Genomic DNA, 18303 nt, shown 5'->3' on the forward strand with positions numbered 1-18303 from the left:
CTGTTAAATTTATAATTGCAACAGTGATTACGCATTCATTCTTCCATGAACTATAATTTGTTAATGTGGGTAAAGTTTGGTTTTTACGAAACATTTTTAGGTCTTTCCCTCACAGATACTGAGCAATGCATTACTGACTGTGTTTTGCCTTTGCTTTCGCCACTATGATATTCATAATCAAATCGTCATCACACCAAGTCATACCATGGGAACCACAGCAGAACTTGTATCTTCTACCCGTTTTAGTTTTCCCCAAATCTCAACATTCTAATAAATTAATGTTTTTGCTGATCCTGAGTTTTATCTTTCAAACTTATGACACCATTTTATTTCGCTAATTTCCAGTGAGGCTCAGATTTCTGTGGAAAAGCAAATTTAAACAAAATGCTTTATTCAACGCATATTTAAAATAAGGATCTGACAGGAGTTCTATTGCCCTGATTCATTCTTCTTCTAACTCCACATTAATGAACACAAAATAAAAATGTCCATGAACCAGTAAAGGCCAGAGAAGATTCCACCCAGTACTTACCAGGAGCAATGGTCTCCAGCGTATCAGCACTGACCTTCCGGGTACTTGTGCAGTGATGGAGAGTGGAACCCGAAAATACCAAGTAGAAAACTACATCATCCTCAATTTTGTCCTCTTCAGCCAGCAACACAGTAACCACACAATCGCCCTAGGAAAGGAAAGACAGAGTCAGGTTCCCCTTGGGAGTCCGTCTTCCCAAAACATCAAATTCAAGGGAAAATCAAATGTATCATCTAAACTGGGTCCCATTCTAGTAGGTTATACAAATATAAACACCGAGCACTTACGTGCCAGGAGGTATTATAGGAACTGAGAATACAAAATTATCTGAAAATGAGATCTTTGTCCTCCTTAAAGCTTAGGTTTTAGTGGAGGTGGCTGGACAAATGAGGTATTACAAAGGTAATAGCTGGTTTGGATATTTACTTGATGAACAGGTAAAAAAAGAAAGAAATCCAAAAGAATCCAAAAATAAGGCCAAGACGATGGAGGAGGCATACTGAACAGTTACATCCTTATACCCGGAACGCCCCCTGACCCCTGTTCCAGCGGCAGCAATAACTCTCACTCTTCCATCCCAGAAATCACTGCCAAGTCTACCCATTCTCCAACAAGGAGGGTCTCCAATGAGCTGGCCTAGAAATGGCAGGGAGCAAAGAGCATACGCTTGGGCTCCAGTCAAATCTACAAAGACTTTACTTAAATCCTCTAAACCCCACTTTCCCTGGCTATATAAATGGAGACAATACCTTCTCTTCTTGAGGCCAATATATGAAAACTCTTGGAACACATTCAGCTCTCAGGCTGTGATAATATTCTTAATCTACAAGGATGGGACAATCACTTTTCCAATTATGTGTTTCCTGACCATCTGGAATCCCTACTCTTCTTTACCCACCTCTCCATCAAACCCTTGGAATTAGACAAAAACCTTGTGTCAGTACCTTTGTCCATGACTCTGCAACTACTGAGAAGATATCACTGTTGTTTATTCGCATATTCTTTCTAGTTTTTACACGTTCGAGGTTTTTGGTTTTTTTTTTTTGAGGTTAGTGCCTAAATTAAATATATTCTTTAAATACAGTCCTAACTACTATTCTCCCAATCATAAACATTATACAATTCATGTTGTCACCATAAGATTTTAAAGCACTGAGGTTTAGTACCATCTAAATCTTAATAATGCACCATGAAAAAAAAGAAAAAAAGAATAATGTACTATGGAAAAACCAATTTAGAGAAAGCAAGGCTACTTTACCATTAAATAGGCGTGAGAATACTCCTTCCTTACAGCATTTTTTTTCTTTTCCATTTCAGCAACAGTGAAGCCTATTAGAGAACCATGCTACCCCGTGGCCACAATTTATTAAGCCCAGCAACATCACAGAACAGCGGGTAGTGTTTTATTCAACACTGAAAACCAAAAACCCTAAAAGCAAACTTAGGATCAAGTCTAATAAAAGCAATGCTTCAACAGGTTGATTCTGGAAACAGAGTTCAAGGTATTTCCCAAAGTCCCAGATGCCCATCTCTTCATTTATCCCCAGTGCTTTATGCAGTGCCCTGTACACGGTAGGGGCTCAAATCTGTTCAGTGCAACAGGTAAGAAGTCAGAATGAGCCACAGCCACAAGCTGTGACTTCCTACAAATGCTGAACTGCAAAGTTCCCAAGCACCCTACCACAGGAATAGCACAGTCGGTAAAACAGAATTATCACTGGCTGCAGTCACTATTTAGAATTATAATTGAGACTCGTGTAAGTCCCTTTCCTGGAAACATTTTTGAAAAGCTTAGGCTGGCAAAATATTTAATACCCTTTGGCATGATAAACCACAACCAGCTAAAATGTCTACAGCACATAAGAAGAATAAATTTCTCAAGGTATTGAAATACCATTATAACCTGGAAAAAAAAAGTGTGAAAGAAAGCTCTAAAGTTTCATCCTTCTGAGCACAGGTTGGCTAACTATAATCCATGGGTGCAATCCAGCTCTCCGCTTGTTTTCATAAGGCTCAAAAGCTAAGAAAGGTTTTCACGTTTTTAGGCGGGTGGAAAAGAAATCAAAAGAAAAATATCTTTTAACATGTGAAAATGACATGACATTTGAATTTCAGTGTCCATACATAAAGTCTTCTTGGAACCCAGCCATGCCCATTTGTTTGCACGCGGCCTGTGGCTACTTTTGCACAATGAGCCACAGCAGAGTTGAGCAGTTCCCACTGAGATCCTGTGGCCTGCCAGCCTAAGCTACTCACAGTGTGGACTTCTTCTACGGGGGGGATCATGGAATTCTGAGAGAATATATCTTCTTTCCCAAGATCAGGGATTTCCTCTTCACGTGAGACCCAACATCTTGCTAGAAGACTCTGTGCCCAAGGTATTAAGTGGTATCTGGGCCCTTCTTTTAACTGAGGGCAGAGGAGAGGGCTACAGGGCAGTTTAAATCCTTTTAACAAAGCTTTCAACATCAACTTCTTTCTTCATTCCCAAGACAAAAGTAAACAAGCTTTAAAATGCTCTCATAGCTTCAGTTTTTTTTTTTTTTATGTTAAGTCAAACTACCCAAAACTCTATATAGAGGGCACACAGAAGCCTCATTCACCTCAAAGCTACTTGAAATTCAGATTCCAAAGGCACCTGGCACGAAAGTACCCTGTTTTCCCTGAAGGAGAGCCCTCTGCACTCTCGTCAAGTCCCTGGGAGCAAACAATCCACACTCTCACTCCCCAGCCAGCTAGGACCCCTACATTCCCCCAGCAGTATGGGGCACCTAGAGGCCCTGCAGAGGGACTTGTAAGATTAAGCTAGTGCAGGAGTGCTGAAAAACAGATCTAAGTAAGAATTTTTGTTGAGGTGATTGCTTTAACCATACCTCCCCTAAGGAACATCCTGGTACATGATTTTGCTGCTCATGGGAAGGATACACCCCATGGAATGAATACATAGGTCAGTCTGGCTGCCCAGTTAGTAAGTCACATGACAGACTCATTAACTGGGCAGCCAGACTGACCTATGTATTCATTGCACAGACTCATTAACTGGGCAGCCAGATTGACCTATGTATTCATTCCACAGACTTATTAACTGGGCAGCCAGGTTGACCTATGTATTCATTCCATGAATTTTATTATCTAATGACAATATTATCTAGAATATTATCTAACGACAATAGATAACAAAGGCAATTTTCTGTACGTTCTGGACTAAAGCCCCACGAAGAGAGGCATCTACATCTCCACTTCTCCAGTAAACTGAAGAAACATAGTGCTCTCCTTATAAAGATACTTTCCTTGTCTCTTCATTAATGGGAAATATGTCCTTGAACCTCACAGTTTTGTCAGAGTCCTGATTATTTTTGCTGACAGGTGACAAAAGAACTAATGGAAAAAGACAATCTATACGAGGCTCCATTTTGTAGATATTGGTGATCCCCAAAATACGAATGCACCATAGTCCTAAATGCCACCAATCAGTCACTTATTTGCCAAGAAAAACAGAATTTTATTTTTTATCTGTTTTTTAAAATGTATTATTTTTAAATTCAATTAGCCAATATACAGTACATCATTAGTTTCTGATGTAATGTGCAATGATTCATTAGTTGCATAAAACACCCAGTGCTCATCACATCACGTGCCCTCCCCTTCACGCCCACCAGAAAAACAGAATTTTAAATGGCAGCTGTGGTCTCAATTCTCCCCATCTTTAACTCATGTATATAGTAGATATATGATATTAATGGTGCTATAATCACCTTTACATATTTACTAATGACTAAAACAAAATTTTTTTCCCACTCAGATTTCTAACCTGGAATTCAAAGAACAGATCTTCCTTCTGTAGAACAAGGATTTTTCTCTCCACATGAAACCCAACACCTTGCTGACAGACTCTCCATGCCCCAAGATATGAGTTATGCCTGGGGCCTTCCTTAAACCAGGGACAGTATCTTGATTAGGGGGGAAAAAGGAATGGGCCAGGGAAAAGCACCAGAGCGATGGGAGAAAGTGAATTACAGCGTGGGAAATGAACAAGGCCTTGCAAACAGGGGAGATGTTAGCTGGAGATGAGGGGAATGAGACGGGAAGTTTTGTGGGAGGAATGGTCAAAGAAGGGCCAGCACTGATGTCTCAGATGGCAAGACAGTGCCAGCCGTCAGGTTTCTGGCAGTGGGCCCTGGCAGCAAGCAGCAAGGTGACTGCAGAGCTGGCTTGTACAGGCTCGTGAGAGCCGATCGCTGTGTTTTTAGGAATTCTGCAAGCCACTTGTTAAACACAGGCATTATTAAAAATTAAATAAGCTCAGAATTAAGTAAATTAAAAACAGATTAATAAATACTCAAAACTCATCACTTTATTTTACTACACCTTCCTGTTACCTTTAATCTCGAGGTTTACATCTATCTTATCTCTATGACAGAAATTCTATCATGACGGTGTGCTACTGCACATTTTCCCCAACAGACACCCCTTGCCAGCCTTGCGTTCAGTGATGTGGAACACTGATAGCTTGAAATCAATGAAAACAGCAGTATTTACACACTGAAATTGGCAAATGCTACAAACCAGGGCTTTTCTTTTTTCTTTTTAACCATCACATCATTGAGAATAGATTAGCAGAAGGGGAGAGAGGGAAAGTGAGAGAATTTCTACAGGGAAGGCAAGGATATGCCATGGCAGGCCCGATCTAGACAGGAGAATGCTTATGAGAATGAGAGTTGAGGACCAGCCATCAGAGAAAACCCAAGGCAAGTACAAAGCATCCCAGGTCCACGGATAACAAGGCTGCCAGAATTCTGCTCACGAAAGATCAATGTTATCACCACCTTAAGTCAATTTGTTTTCTAACTTTCAAATTTGGCTTTTAACTTATTAACATACCACATTGGTAAAGGGATGGTCTCTGTCTGAACCATAGCTTGGCACATCACTTTGTTTTAACCTCTTTGGTATGTTAAATGCTCAGCCATAAAAGAGGACCATCATATTTACTTCACATGATTGTAATTAAATAACTGATAAGTGAAGCTCCTGGGGGCGTCTGGGTGGCTCAGCTGGTTGAACATCTGACTCTTGGTTTTGGCTCACGTCATGCTCTCAGGGTCATGAGAGCGAGCCCTGTGTTGGACTCTGTGCTCAGCAGGGAGTCTGCATGAGATTTTCCCTCCCTCTGCCCCTCCCCCATGTGTGCGCACTCTTTCCTCTCTCAAACAAATATATCTTTAAAAAAAAAAAAGTGAAGCACCTACGGCACTGCATGGGACATAACGCATGTTCAATAAATAATAATTATTGTAATAATTATTTTTGTATAATGATAAATGTAATGCAGATATAACGGGTAACAGATGTGAAACATAACATGGTGACTACAGTTAATATACCGTATCATATATTTGAAAGTTGCAAAGAGAGTAAATCTTAAAAGTTCTCATCACCAGAAAAAAAAAAATTGTAACTGTATGTGATGATGGATGTTAACTAAACTTATTGTAGTAATCATTTTGTAATATACACATATATCAAATCATGTTGTACACCTAAAATATAATGTGATATGTCACTTGTAGCTCAATAAAGAAATACTAGCTATTATTATTTACCAGAATGTAAGCCCCACCTTTTATTCACTGTGATATCCCCTTACTCTAGAATAGGAAGTAGGAGGTGCTCAAAACACACATTTGAAAAGAAAGAAAATGCCAAAACTTTAATAGCAGGTACCTACTCCTACATGGTGGCTTGAGGCCAATTTTAATGTGCTACATGCTTTTCTGTTTTCCAATATTTTCTTTTTTTTTTTTTAAGACTTGATTTTTGAGAGACAGAATGCATGCATATGTGAGTTGGGTGGCAGAGGGAAAGGGAGATAGAATCTCCAGCAGACTCCCATCTAAGCGGAGAACCCAATGTGGGGCTTAATCCCAAGACCCTAAGATCATGACCTGAAAAGTCAGGCGCTTAACTGACTGAGCCACTCAGGCACCCCTCTAATATTTTCAAATACAGATGGATTCTTTTAAAAGAAAAAAAATCCTTATTTTTTTTTAAATAGTCTGCTTACTTATAAATTACAAAGGGAAAGCTAGAAACCTGGTAGATACCATCTGAATCAAGAGATCAGAAAAGGTAACATTATGAATAATGAAACAAACCAGCACCACACCTGATGCCGCTGAGGACACAACACCACTTACAGCATCCCCAGCAAAAATGCAGAACCTCCATCTAATCATAAGCAGACATCACACAGATCCAAGTTAAGAGGTCTTCTACAAAAAAAACTGGCCAGTACTCTTCCAAAATGTCACTAATGATACACAAAGAATGAGGTGTCGCTCCAGACTAAAGAGACCTGCCCAGTAATGCAACACATGATTCTGGGTTGGAAGCTGAATGGTAAAACAAATTGCTTATGAAGAATATTACTGGGACAACTGGAGGCTTACAGATTCAACACCGTATCCATGTTAAAACTCCTGGTTTTGGTCATTGTGCTGTGCTTCTGGGCTTATGTAAGAGTATATCCGTTCTTAGGAAATACACAATGAAGTATCGGGGTAAAGGAGCATGTCTGCAACTTACTCCCAAAAAACCAGAGACAACGATTAAGCAAATACGGCAGGATATTACAGTGAATCTGGGTTTAATGTAAATGGGATTTCTTTGTAATATTCTTGTAATTTTTCTGTAAATTTGAAATTATTTTAAAATAAAAAATTTCTAAGGAATGATTTCTCAAATAATTTATGTAACCAAATACTCAAAAGTTAAAAGGTGCAAAATTAAATTACATTTCTGAGGCTGTTTTCTGTATCCTGCAGACATACATATTTAGGAAAGATATTCTTGCAGGGTTCCAGAATAATGAATTATAACAACAGCGGCCTTTCATTCAAGAATCTTAAGGAGTTTACAGGCCTTCCCAAATCAATTTCCCAGTTTGCCAAAATAATAAGATTTATACCCAATGTTCAGTGAAAGGAGGTAAGTAGTACAAAGTAAATATTGAATGTTAAAGTATTATCTTTCCATGAGGCAGCAATGATTCTAGTACCAAAAGAGTAACTCCAAAGTGAGTCCTTGTACAATTCAGACACTTACTTGCATTCATGCAATTAGCTTCATTTTCTCCTTTAAGATGGGCAATTGATAAGTCACTTTGCCATCAGTTCCTAAAGCAACCAAAAGACTGATAGCTACAGTTTTTCCACAGCCTCAAATCAAAATCTCTCCCTTGGAAAATCAAGACAGCTAGTTTTCAATTGCATTAAAGGCTCACACAACAGAGGGCCACCCAGTAGCAATGAGCATACCTAATGCTCAGCTCTTAGTCACTAAACACCATTCTCCATTAAAAGGAACCAAAGCTACTCCAAGAAAGGCTGTTCCCAGGCCGAGGGTCAGGGTATGTACAAGAGGATCCTGGAACATCTTGTTTTTGACAGAAAATAAGGAACTGCTCAAAAAAGAAGAAGAAAAGAAAAAAAGAAGGGGACATGTTGCACATTGAAGTGGCTTCCTCTGGCCAAATCTGGGACAATTTGAAAATCAAATCAATTAAAAACAGTAACAAACTATAAATAATTAAAAAATAGGAAGTCATGAGTCTATACTAGTACAGATAAATGAATTAAACAGGGAAGGGAGAATTCCTGCAGATGACAGAACAACGAAGGCTGACCAGTAGAGAGTGCTAGAGTGGAAAAATAATCACTCTGCAACCATACTGGTAAAAATTGCATCTAGCAAAAATTATCAATTATCAATCTAGGGAGAAATTCTAAGGAGGAAGAAGATGTTTACATTGTCTTCAAATGTCTCCCCAAAGACTGCTTATTAGTTGCAAGGAAGAAAAAATGTATTTATTCAGTGAAGAAATCTACCAATACTTCGACCAGGTAATCAAAATAAACATCCCAATAAAGACAGATGGACACTGTGTGCCTCCAGAAGGGATACTCAACATGACTTATGTAGTACTCTGGCCAAGAACGCATCTAGTCACAAGGAAACAACAGAAAAATTAAAAATAAGAAGTATTCTTCCAAAGAAACAAAGGGATTACTGTATTCTTCCAAACTGTCAATGCCATGAAAGATAAAGAAAGGCTGCAGACGTGTTCCAGGTTGAAGAAGGCTAAGAGATACGGCAACCAAAAGCAGTATCTATCTGACCCTACTGTGTCGATTAGCTGACCCTTGAACAACATGGGGGTTGGGGGCATGAACCCCACCTGCCCCCGCTCCAGTCAAAATCCACATATAACTTTGGACGCCCCAAAAACTTAACTACTTAGAATGAGAACCGCCATAGATTACTTTTTACTGCCATATGCAATTTACTGGACAAGCTGGGTGCTCCTGTGGGTGATGATGCACCCCAGGCGCCCCTCAGGTGGTTTTAAGCAGATACTGGCAACAGCTGAGCTCAAGGCAAGAGCACCAGGAGGTGGATACGAAACTCCGCTCCAGTTAATTTCATTCCACTATGATTCAATACTAATTTTCCTATTCATTTACATTTCTCTCGACTGCAAGTGGTGCCGTGTACGGTCTCTACGTGTTTGTGTGCCTAAGTTTTGATAAGTGTTAACTTTTTATAACAGATTTGTGTACATGTTATGGTAGTAAATGATAAAATAGACTAGGATCTACAAATATTTTATGCATTCATGACATACCCAACTTCTTAATTTTTCAATATTTCTGGGCTACATGGTTTGTGAGTTTTTTTTAAATTATAGCAAATCTCCAAAAAATTTCCCAATATACTTAATGAAAAAAAAAAATCCATGTATACCTGAACCCATGCAGTTCAAGGGTCAACCATCCATCCTTCTTGTCACTGTATGAAGCTTGTGGATAGCAAGAACTGCATCCTTGTATAACTGCACACAGTGCCTACCAGGCACAGGAAGTTTCTAAACAACTATCTGAATGAATAAAGGTGGTGGAGCTCAGCTCATGGAGAATACTAACGGCAAGCCAAATGATTCATACTTGGACCTGTGTAGGCAAGAAGAAAAAATAGAGCCTTGTGTGCTCTATGCTGAAAGAAAACTGTGGGGGAGGGGTGAAGGGTGACATGCTAACAGCAGCAAATGCTCATGAAAGGTCTTTACCCCACAGCAGCGTCCTAAAGAAGGAAAATGAGCATAGAGGCGAGGAAACCACATGGGGAAAACATTAAAAAAAATGACTTAAGGAAACAAAAAGAGCTTAAACTGCTACGGTAGTAAGATGATCTGAAAAGAAATACATGTAAGAAAGGCATTCTGTTGAAAATAATTTGATGGAATAGGTAGCTGACTGGCTGGGGGCTGGACAAAGATAGGAAGAGAGTAAACATGAAAAGCGGTATCTCACGAGGAAAAAACGTGGGGGTGGGCCAGGGGAATGATTTGTGAAAAAGAGGGCAATAAGCTTTAAATGTCAAGTTTCACATATCAGCAGGATGAAAAGTAGGTAACACACATCCAACAGGTGACAAGCAGATCAGGCTGTCAGAGGGGGTCTGGGCTGGTGAGGCCGACCTGAGAGTCAGCCGGCACCCAGTGGAGAAGCCCTGAGCACAGACAAGCTCTCCGGGTCACAGACAGCCAAGGCCTCGACCCTGGTGTTCCTGCACGGGAGGGCACGAAGAAGAAACTGATCCGGAGAAACAGACCAAACAAGAAAAGGCCAGCCAGGGAAGAAGAGAAATCAGAGAAGGGCGGATCAGTGGCACCAAAAGAGGCAAGGACTGGACATGCAGCAAGAAAAGGAATGAATTTTAAGCCATCCTCGGAGCGGGCAACGGAGGAGAGACTCGAAGACCAAAGAGCAGCGAACTCATGAACTGCTTCCAGTTCACGTGAAACCCCAGCCGTAAAAGGGCCTCTGTACAACATACCATTCATCTATCTTTTCCTGTGCCTCAAAATCCAGAAAGAGGATCCTGTGAACCCAAGAAAAAAACAAATTCCAGGGCCACCAAGAAAGATGATGAGACTTACCGTATCACTCTTTGTTAATGGCGGCTGCGACTGAACCGTCTGCAGTGAAAAACTTAGAACATGTATCTTCTCGAGTCTTCCAGGGAGCTCAACTGCTAAACTGAAATAAATACCACTTCCTAGATTCATGATACAGTTCATTTCTACCAGCCAAAATATTTCAGGTTTCTATTTTAACTGTCTTATTGTTAATAATACCCTAACTACAAAAGCCTTTGAAGATGATATAACCTAGGCAAAATACGACTGTTAATCTATACTGATTTGGTAGAAAGCTAGGTTGAATGAATGATAGTTAATGAACTTTCAAATAACTCATTGCTATCAAGTATACAAACGACGATTAGCCATTAGTATTGAGATTTTTGAAATATGAATATTTGAAAATATGAATATTATATTAAACATTAATGTTGATATGTAAATGAGCCTTAAAATGTTTGAAAATATTTTATTACTTTAAAAATTCCCTTTAGGAGCGCCTGGGTGGCTCAATCAGTCAAGTGTCAGACTCTTTGATTTCAGCTCAGGTCTTGATCTCAGGGTAATGAGCTCAAGCCCCGCATTGGGCTCCACAATGGGTATGGAGCCTTCTTTAAAACAAACAAACAACCCTCCCTTTAGTATATGTATATTTTGTTGTTGTTTACCACTAGTATAAAATTTCTGTTCCAGTTCATCAAGTAGATAAGTGAATTAGTAGAAACATAATTTATATGAATTTGTTTGTTACCTTGCTTTCTGTTCTATTCTCATAACCACAGCCCAAAGTCAGTCATCCATTTGTGCTAAACAAGCACACAGGGCCTTCTGTTTAATATATTTCATCTCTGCGGCCAACCAGGTCCTAGAATTATAAATACTTCCTGGTGCCTGCCCTCCAGGAGCCTAGACAGATGTACAGAGACAAAATGCTGCATGGTAAGTGATATAATTGGCATCTCTAGGGGCAGCGGAGATGGATGCCCAAACTCTGCCTTGAGGGGAATGATCAAGAAAGCTTCTGTGGAGAAATGGCTATGCCCAATGCTGCTCAAGGCTCAACACAAACCATCTTTGGCAGGAACATACATTCTGAAAGCTAAGCCATTTACAAGTGAAGCTGGAGAAGAAACTGGTAGGTCTAGTTCATCTTTCTGCGTTCAACATCCCTTCAAAGGGCCTGTTACACAGAAAGTGCTCAATCAATATTTGTTGGGTTGAACCAAAAATATTTCATCCTTCTAAAAAAACAAAACTTAAAATGTTACAAATAAGCAAAAATACTAAGCTTGTTTTGCTCATCCCTTCAGTTAGCTAAACATTGGCTGGGCACTTGGGTGAGGTACCATGGCAGATACCAAAGATACTGAGACAAGACAGTTCTTGCTCTCTTGGGGCTCAGAGTCTTTTTAAGGGAGAAACACAAGAAGCAATGATTACAGCTGTACAAAACGCACTGCAGGAAAAGCAAGGATCAGGTACTGCAGGAAGTAGAGGAGGCTCTGGATGCTATGCTGAGCAAAAGTCAGGGGAGGGAGGCTTCCCAAGGGGCCATCTCAAACACGGGCCATTGGAATGAGCCGCAGCGAGAACCCTCTCTTGCCTGATTTCATACTGTTTGAAAGAGATAACCACTGCAATGAGTGGACAAGGGTGATGTGTGGGAGGAGGTGAAAGAGGCTACAAACTAAATCTAAAATTACTCAGGAAACGGCAGTCAGATCTGAAAGCTTCTACGCACTGAATGAAGCTACCAAAATATCATATATTAGCAAACCTCAAAGAAATATCGACCTTCTTATATTTCTGTCCTTCTGTGAAGTGCCATTCCTTGGCCTTCTGTATACTGGAATTCACTCGAAAGTAGAACATGACAAACTTTAATTATAGGAGGACACATGAGTTACATTTATGCTGCTTACTTTACCAGAGTGTTCTAGGTAAATAAAAGGCAAATTTATAAGGCAGAGCCATGGCAAAGTAGTACCCCAAACATCTCTAAGAACGAACATAAATGTATGACGTTGCCATCAAGCTAGAAAATAGGAGGTTTGCAGAAGAAGAAAAGAAAAATCCCAAACTTCAATCACTGGAAAATGCACTTTTATTGGCTTTTTAATATCTCCTCAAAGTAGCTTGTATGGTTTTCTGGGCAACTGACACCATTACAAAACAGAGAGAGAGAAAGCATGTGCCTACACATTCACACACCTTCAATTTTATTGAGCACCCACCATTTCTTTTTTTTAAATTTTTTATTGTTATGTTAATCACCATACATTACATCATTAGTTCTTGATGTAGTGTTCCATGATTCATTGTTTGTGCATAACACCCAGGGCTCCACGCAGAACTTGCCCTCCTTAATACCCATCACCAGGCTGACCCATCCCCCCACCCCCCTCCACTCTAGAACCCTCAGTTTGTTTTTCAGAGTCCATCGTCTCTCATGGTTCCTCTCCCCCTCCGACTTAACTCCCCTTCATTCTTCCCCTCCTGCTATCTTCTTCTTTTTCTTTTTTCTTAACATATATTGCATTATTTGTTTCACAAGTACAAATCTGTGATTCAACAGTCTTGCACAATTCACAGTGCTCACCATTGCACATACCCTACCCAATGTCTATCACCCAGCCACCCCCATCCCTCCCACCCCCCACCACTCAGCAACACTCAATTTGTTTCCTGAGATTAAGAATTCCTCATATAAGTGAGGTCATATGATACCTGTCTTTCTCTGATTGACTTATTTCACTCAGCATAACACCCTCCAGTTCCATTCACGTCGTTGCAAATGGCAATATCTCATTCCTTTCGATGGCTGCATAATATTCCATTGTGTATATATACCACTTCTTCTTTATCCATTCATCTGTCGATGGACATCTTGGCTCTTTCCACACTTTGGCTATTGTTGACATTGCTGCTATAAACATTGGGGTGCACGTACCCCTTCGGATCCCTACATTTGTATCTTTGGGGTAAATACCCAGTAGTGCAATTGCTGGATCGTATGGCAGCTCTATTTTCAACTGTTTGAGGAACCTCCATACTGTTTTCCAGAGGGGCTGCACCAGCTTGTATTCCCACCAACAGTGTAGGAGGGTTCCCCTTTCTCCACATCCCCGCCAACATCTGTCGTTTCCTGACTTGTTAATTTTAGCCATTCTGACTGGTGTGAGGTGGTATGTCATTGAGGTTTTGATTTGGATTTCCCTGATGCCGAGCGATGCTGAGCACTTTTTCATGTGTCTGTTGGCCATTTGGATGTCTTCTTTGGAAAAATGTCTGTTCATGTCTTCTGCCCATTTCTTGATTGGATCATTTGTTCTTTGGGTGTTGACTTTGAGAAGTTCTTTATAGATCTTGGATACTAGCCCTTTATTTGATATGTCATTTGCAAATATTTTCTCCCATTCTGTCGGTTGTCTTTTGGTTTTGTGGACTGTTTCTTTTGCTGTGCAAAAGCTTTTTATATTGATGAAATCACAAGAGTTCATTTTTGCCCTTGCTTCCCTTGCTTTTCGTGATGTTTCTAGGAAGAAGTTGCTGCGGCTGAGGTTGAAGAGGTTGCTACCTATGTTATTCTTTTTTCCACTGGACATTCTTTCCTGCTTTGTCAACGATGAGTTGACCGTAGACTTGAGGGTCCATTTCTGGGCTCTCGATTCTGTTCCATTGATCTATCTGTCTGTTTTTGTGCCAGTACCACAATGTCTTGATGATGACAGCTTTGTAATAGAGCTGGAAGTCCGGAATTGTGATGCCGCCAGCTTTGCTTTTCTTTTTCAATACTTCTCTGGCTATACGGGGTCTCTTCTGGTTCCATACAAATTTTAGGATTATTCGTTCCATTTCTTTGAAAAAAGTGGATGGTATTTTGATGGGGATTGCACTGAATGTGTAGATTGCTCTAGGTAGCATTGACATCTTCACAATCTTTGTTCTTCCAATCCATGAGCATGGAACGTTTTTCCATTTCTTTCTGTCTTCTTCAATTTCTTTCCTGAGTATTTTTTAGTTTTCTGAGTAGAGATCCTTTGCCTCTTTGGTTAAATTTATTCCTAGGTATCTTATGGTTTTGGGTGCAATTGTAAATGGGATCGACTCCTTAATTTCTTTCTCTTCTGTCTTGTTGTTGGTGTATAGGAATGCCACTGATTTCTGTGCATTGATTTTATATCCTGCTACTTTACTGAATTCCTGTAGGAGTTCTAGCAGTTTTGGGGTGCAGTCTGGGTTTTTCCTTGGGTTTTCCACATACAGTATCATATCAGCAGTGGTGAGAGTGGACATCCCTGCCGCGTTCCTGACCTTAGGGGAAAAGCTCTCAGCTTTTCTCCATTGAGAATGATATTCGCTGTAGGTTTTTCATAGATGGCTTTTATGATATTGAGGTATGTACCCTCTATCCCTATACTCTGAAGAGTTTTGATCAAGAAAGGATGCTATACTTTATCAAATGCTTTTTCTGCATCTATTGAGAGGATCATATGATTCTTGTTTTTTCTTCTGTTAATATATTGTATCACGTTGATTGATTTGCAGATGTTGAACCAGCCTTGCAGCCCAGGGATAAATCCCACTTGGTCATGGTGAATAATCCTTTTAATGTACTGTTGGACCCTATTGGCTAGTATATTTTGGTGAGAATTTTTGCATCCATGTTCATCAAGGATATTGGTCTGTAGTTCTCCTTTTTGATGGGGTCTTTGTCTGGTTTTAGGATCAAGGTAATGGTGGCCTCCTAAAATGAGTTTGGAAGTTTTCCTTCCATTTCTATTTTTTGGAACAGTTTCAGGAGAATAGGTATTAATTCTTCTTTAAATGTCTGATAGAATTCCCCTGGGAAGCCATCTGGCCCTGGGCTTTTGTTTGTTGGAGATTTTTGATGACTGCTTCAATTTCCTTAGCGGGTATAGGTCTGTTCAGGTTTTCTATTTTTTCCTGGTTCAATTTTGGTAGTTGATTCATCTCTAGGAACGCACCCATTTCTTCCAGGTTATCTAATTTGCTGGCATAGAGTTGCTCATAATATGTTCTTATAATTGTTTGTATTTCTTTGGTGTTGGTTGTGATCTCTCCTCTTTCATTCATGATTTTGTTGATATGGGTCATTTCTCTTTTCTTTTGGATCAGTCTGGCCAGGGGTTTATCAATCTTGTTAATTCTTTCAAAGAACCAGCTCCTAGTCTCGTTGATCTGTTCTACTTTTCTTTTGGTTTCTATTTCATTGATTTCTGCTCTGATCTTTATTATTTCTCTTCTCCTGCTGGGTTTAGGCTTTATTTGCTGTTCTTTCTCCAACTCCTTTAGGCATAGGGTTAGGTTGTGTATTTGAGACCTTCCTTGTTTCCTGAAAAAGGCTTGTATTCCTATATACTTTCCTCTCAGGACTGCCTTTGTTGTATCCCAAAGATTTTGAACACTTGTGTTTTCATTTTCATTGGTTTCCATGAATTTTTTTAATTCTTCTTTAATTTCCTGGTTGACCCATTCATTCCTTAGTAGGATGCTCTTTAGCCTCCATGTATTTGAGTTCTTTCCAACTTTCCTCTTGTGATTGAGTTCTAGTTTCAAAGCATTGCAGTCTGAAAATATGCAGGGAATAATCCCAATCTTTTGGTACCGGTTGAGACCTGATTTGTGACCTAGGATGTGATCAATTCTGGAGAATGTTCCATGGGCACTAGAGAAGAATGTGTATTCCGTTGCTTTGGGATGGAATGTTCTGAATATGTCTGTGAAGTCCATTTGGTCCAGTGTGTCATTTAAAGTCTTTATTTCCTTGTTTATCTTTTGCTTAGATGATCTGTCCATTTCAGTCAGGGGGGTGTTAAAGTCCCCCACTATTATTGTATTGCTGTCAATGTGTTTCTTTGCTTTTGTTATTAATTTCCTTATATAATTGGCTGCTCCCACGTTCGGGGCATAGATATTTACAACTGTTAGATCTTCTTGTTGGATAGACCCTTTAAGTAGGATATAGTGTCCTTTATCATCTCTTATTACAGTCTTTGTATTAAAATCTAATTTGTCTGATAGAAAGATTGTCACCCCAGCTTTCTGCTGGTGTCCATTAGCATGGTAAATGGTTTTCCACCCCCTCACTTTCAATCTGGGGGTGTCTTTGGGTCTAAAATGAGTCTCTTGCAGACAGCATATGGATGGGTCTTGTTTTTTAATCCAATCTGATAGCCTGTGTCTTGTGATTGGGGCATTGAGCCCATTTACATTCAGGGTAACTATTGAAAGCTATAAATTTAGTGCCATTGTATTGCCTATAAGGTGACTGTTACTGTATATTGTCTGCGTTCCTTTCTGATCTGTGCTTTTAGGCTCTCTCTTTGCTTAGAAGACCCCTTTCAATATTTCTTGTAGGGCTGGTTTCTTGTTTGCAAGTTCCTTTAGTTTCTGTTTGTCCTGGAAGCTTGTTATCTTTCCTTCTATCTTCAAGGACAGCCTAGCTGGATATAGTATTCTTGGCTGCATATTTTTCTCGTTTAGTGCTCTGAAGATATCATGCCAGTCCTTTCTGGTCTGCCAGGTCTCTGTGGATAGGTCTGTTGCCAATCTAATGTTTCTACCATTGTAGGTTACATATCTCTTCTCCCGAGCTGCTTTCAGGATTTTCTCTTTGTCTCTGAGACTCGTAAATTTTACTATTAGATGTCGGGGTGTTGACCTATTTTTATTGATTTTGAGAGGGGTTCTCTGTGCCTCCTGGATTTTGATGCCCGTTTCCTTCCCCACATTCGGGAAGTTCTCTGCTATTATTTGCTCCAATATACCTTCTGCCCCCCTCTCTCTTTCTTCTTCTTCTGGGATCCCAATTATTCTAATGTTGTTTCATCTTATCGTATCGCTTATCTCTTGAATTCTGCCCTCGTGATCCTGTAGTTGTTTATCTTTCTTCTTCTCAGCCTCTTTATTTTCCATCATTTGGTCTTCTATATCGCTGATTCTCTCTTCTGCCTCATTTATCCTAGCAGTTAGTGCCCCCATTTTTGATTGCACCTCATTAATAGCCTTTTTGATTTCGACTTGGTTAGATTTTAGTTCTTTTATTTCTCCAGAAAGGGTTGCTCTAATAACTTCCATGCTTTTTTCAAGCCCAGGTAGTATCTTTAACGTCATGATTCTGAACTCTAGGTCTGACATCGTACTAATATCCGTATTGAGTAGATCCCTGGCTGACGGTACTATCTCTTGTTCTTTTTGCTGAGGTGATTTTTTTCATCTTGTCATTTTCTCCAGAGGAGAATAGATGAATCAGAGAACAAAATGCTAACAGGTTAACAACGTCCCCAGCAAATATACTCTATACAAATCAGAAAAGACCTGAAACCAGGGGAAAAGAAAGGGAAAGAAAGAGAAAAGAAAGAAAGAAAAAAAAAGAAAAAGATTAAAAACAAAAACAGAATACAAAAAAAAATGAATATGATCAAATATGATCAGGCTAGTGCATAGATCAGTGCCACACACTAGATTTTGGGCGTATTTTGGTCTGTTAGAAAAAAGTGCCTCCTAAAATTTTAAAGGAAGAAAGACTTATATATGTACAAAATAAGGGTTGATACAACGAAGAGATGGAAGATGACTATAAAGATGAAAATTTTAAAAGATTTTATAAAAGGAATTGATACGATAAGAAGTTGTTTGAGAAAAGAAAGAAGATTTAAAAAAAAAAGGAGAGAATGTGATCAGTCGGGAGACTAGAACAAAGCCATACACTAGTGATTTAGGGTATATTTTGATGTGTTAGAAGAAATTGTATCTCAAAATTTTAAAG

General features: G+C 39.6%; 1 protein-coding gene across 2 annotated transcripts in view; it reads right to left on the minus strand.

Moving 5' to 3' along the window:
• The window catches only part of AKAP13 (A-kinase anchoring protein 13), a 319382-nt gene that overhangs the window by 194475 nt on the left and 106604 nt on the right, over nucleotides 1-18303 (minus strand). For both annotated transcript variants that reach the window (XM_088024950.1, XM_088024951.1), the window contains exon 3: nucleotides 533-680. In XM_088024950.1, coding sequence (XP_087881076.1) covers nucleotides 533-680 — 148 coding nt within the window. The remainder of the gene's footprint in view (nucleotides 1-532; nucleotides 681-18303) is intronic.

The sequence above is a fragment of the Eumetopias jubatus genome, unplaced genomic scaffold (genome assembly GCF_037043125.1).
Source record: "Eumetopias jubatus isolate StellerSeaLion01/CBP00866 unplaced genomic scaffold, mEumJub1_p1.0 scaffold_7, whole genome shotgun sequence".
Classification (NCBI taxonomy): domain Eukaryota; kingdom Metazoa; phylum Chordata; class Mammalia; order Carnivora; family Otariidae; genus Eumetopias; species Eumetopias jubatus.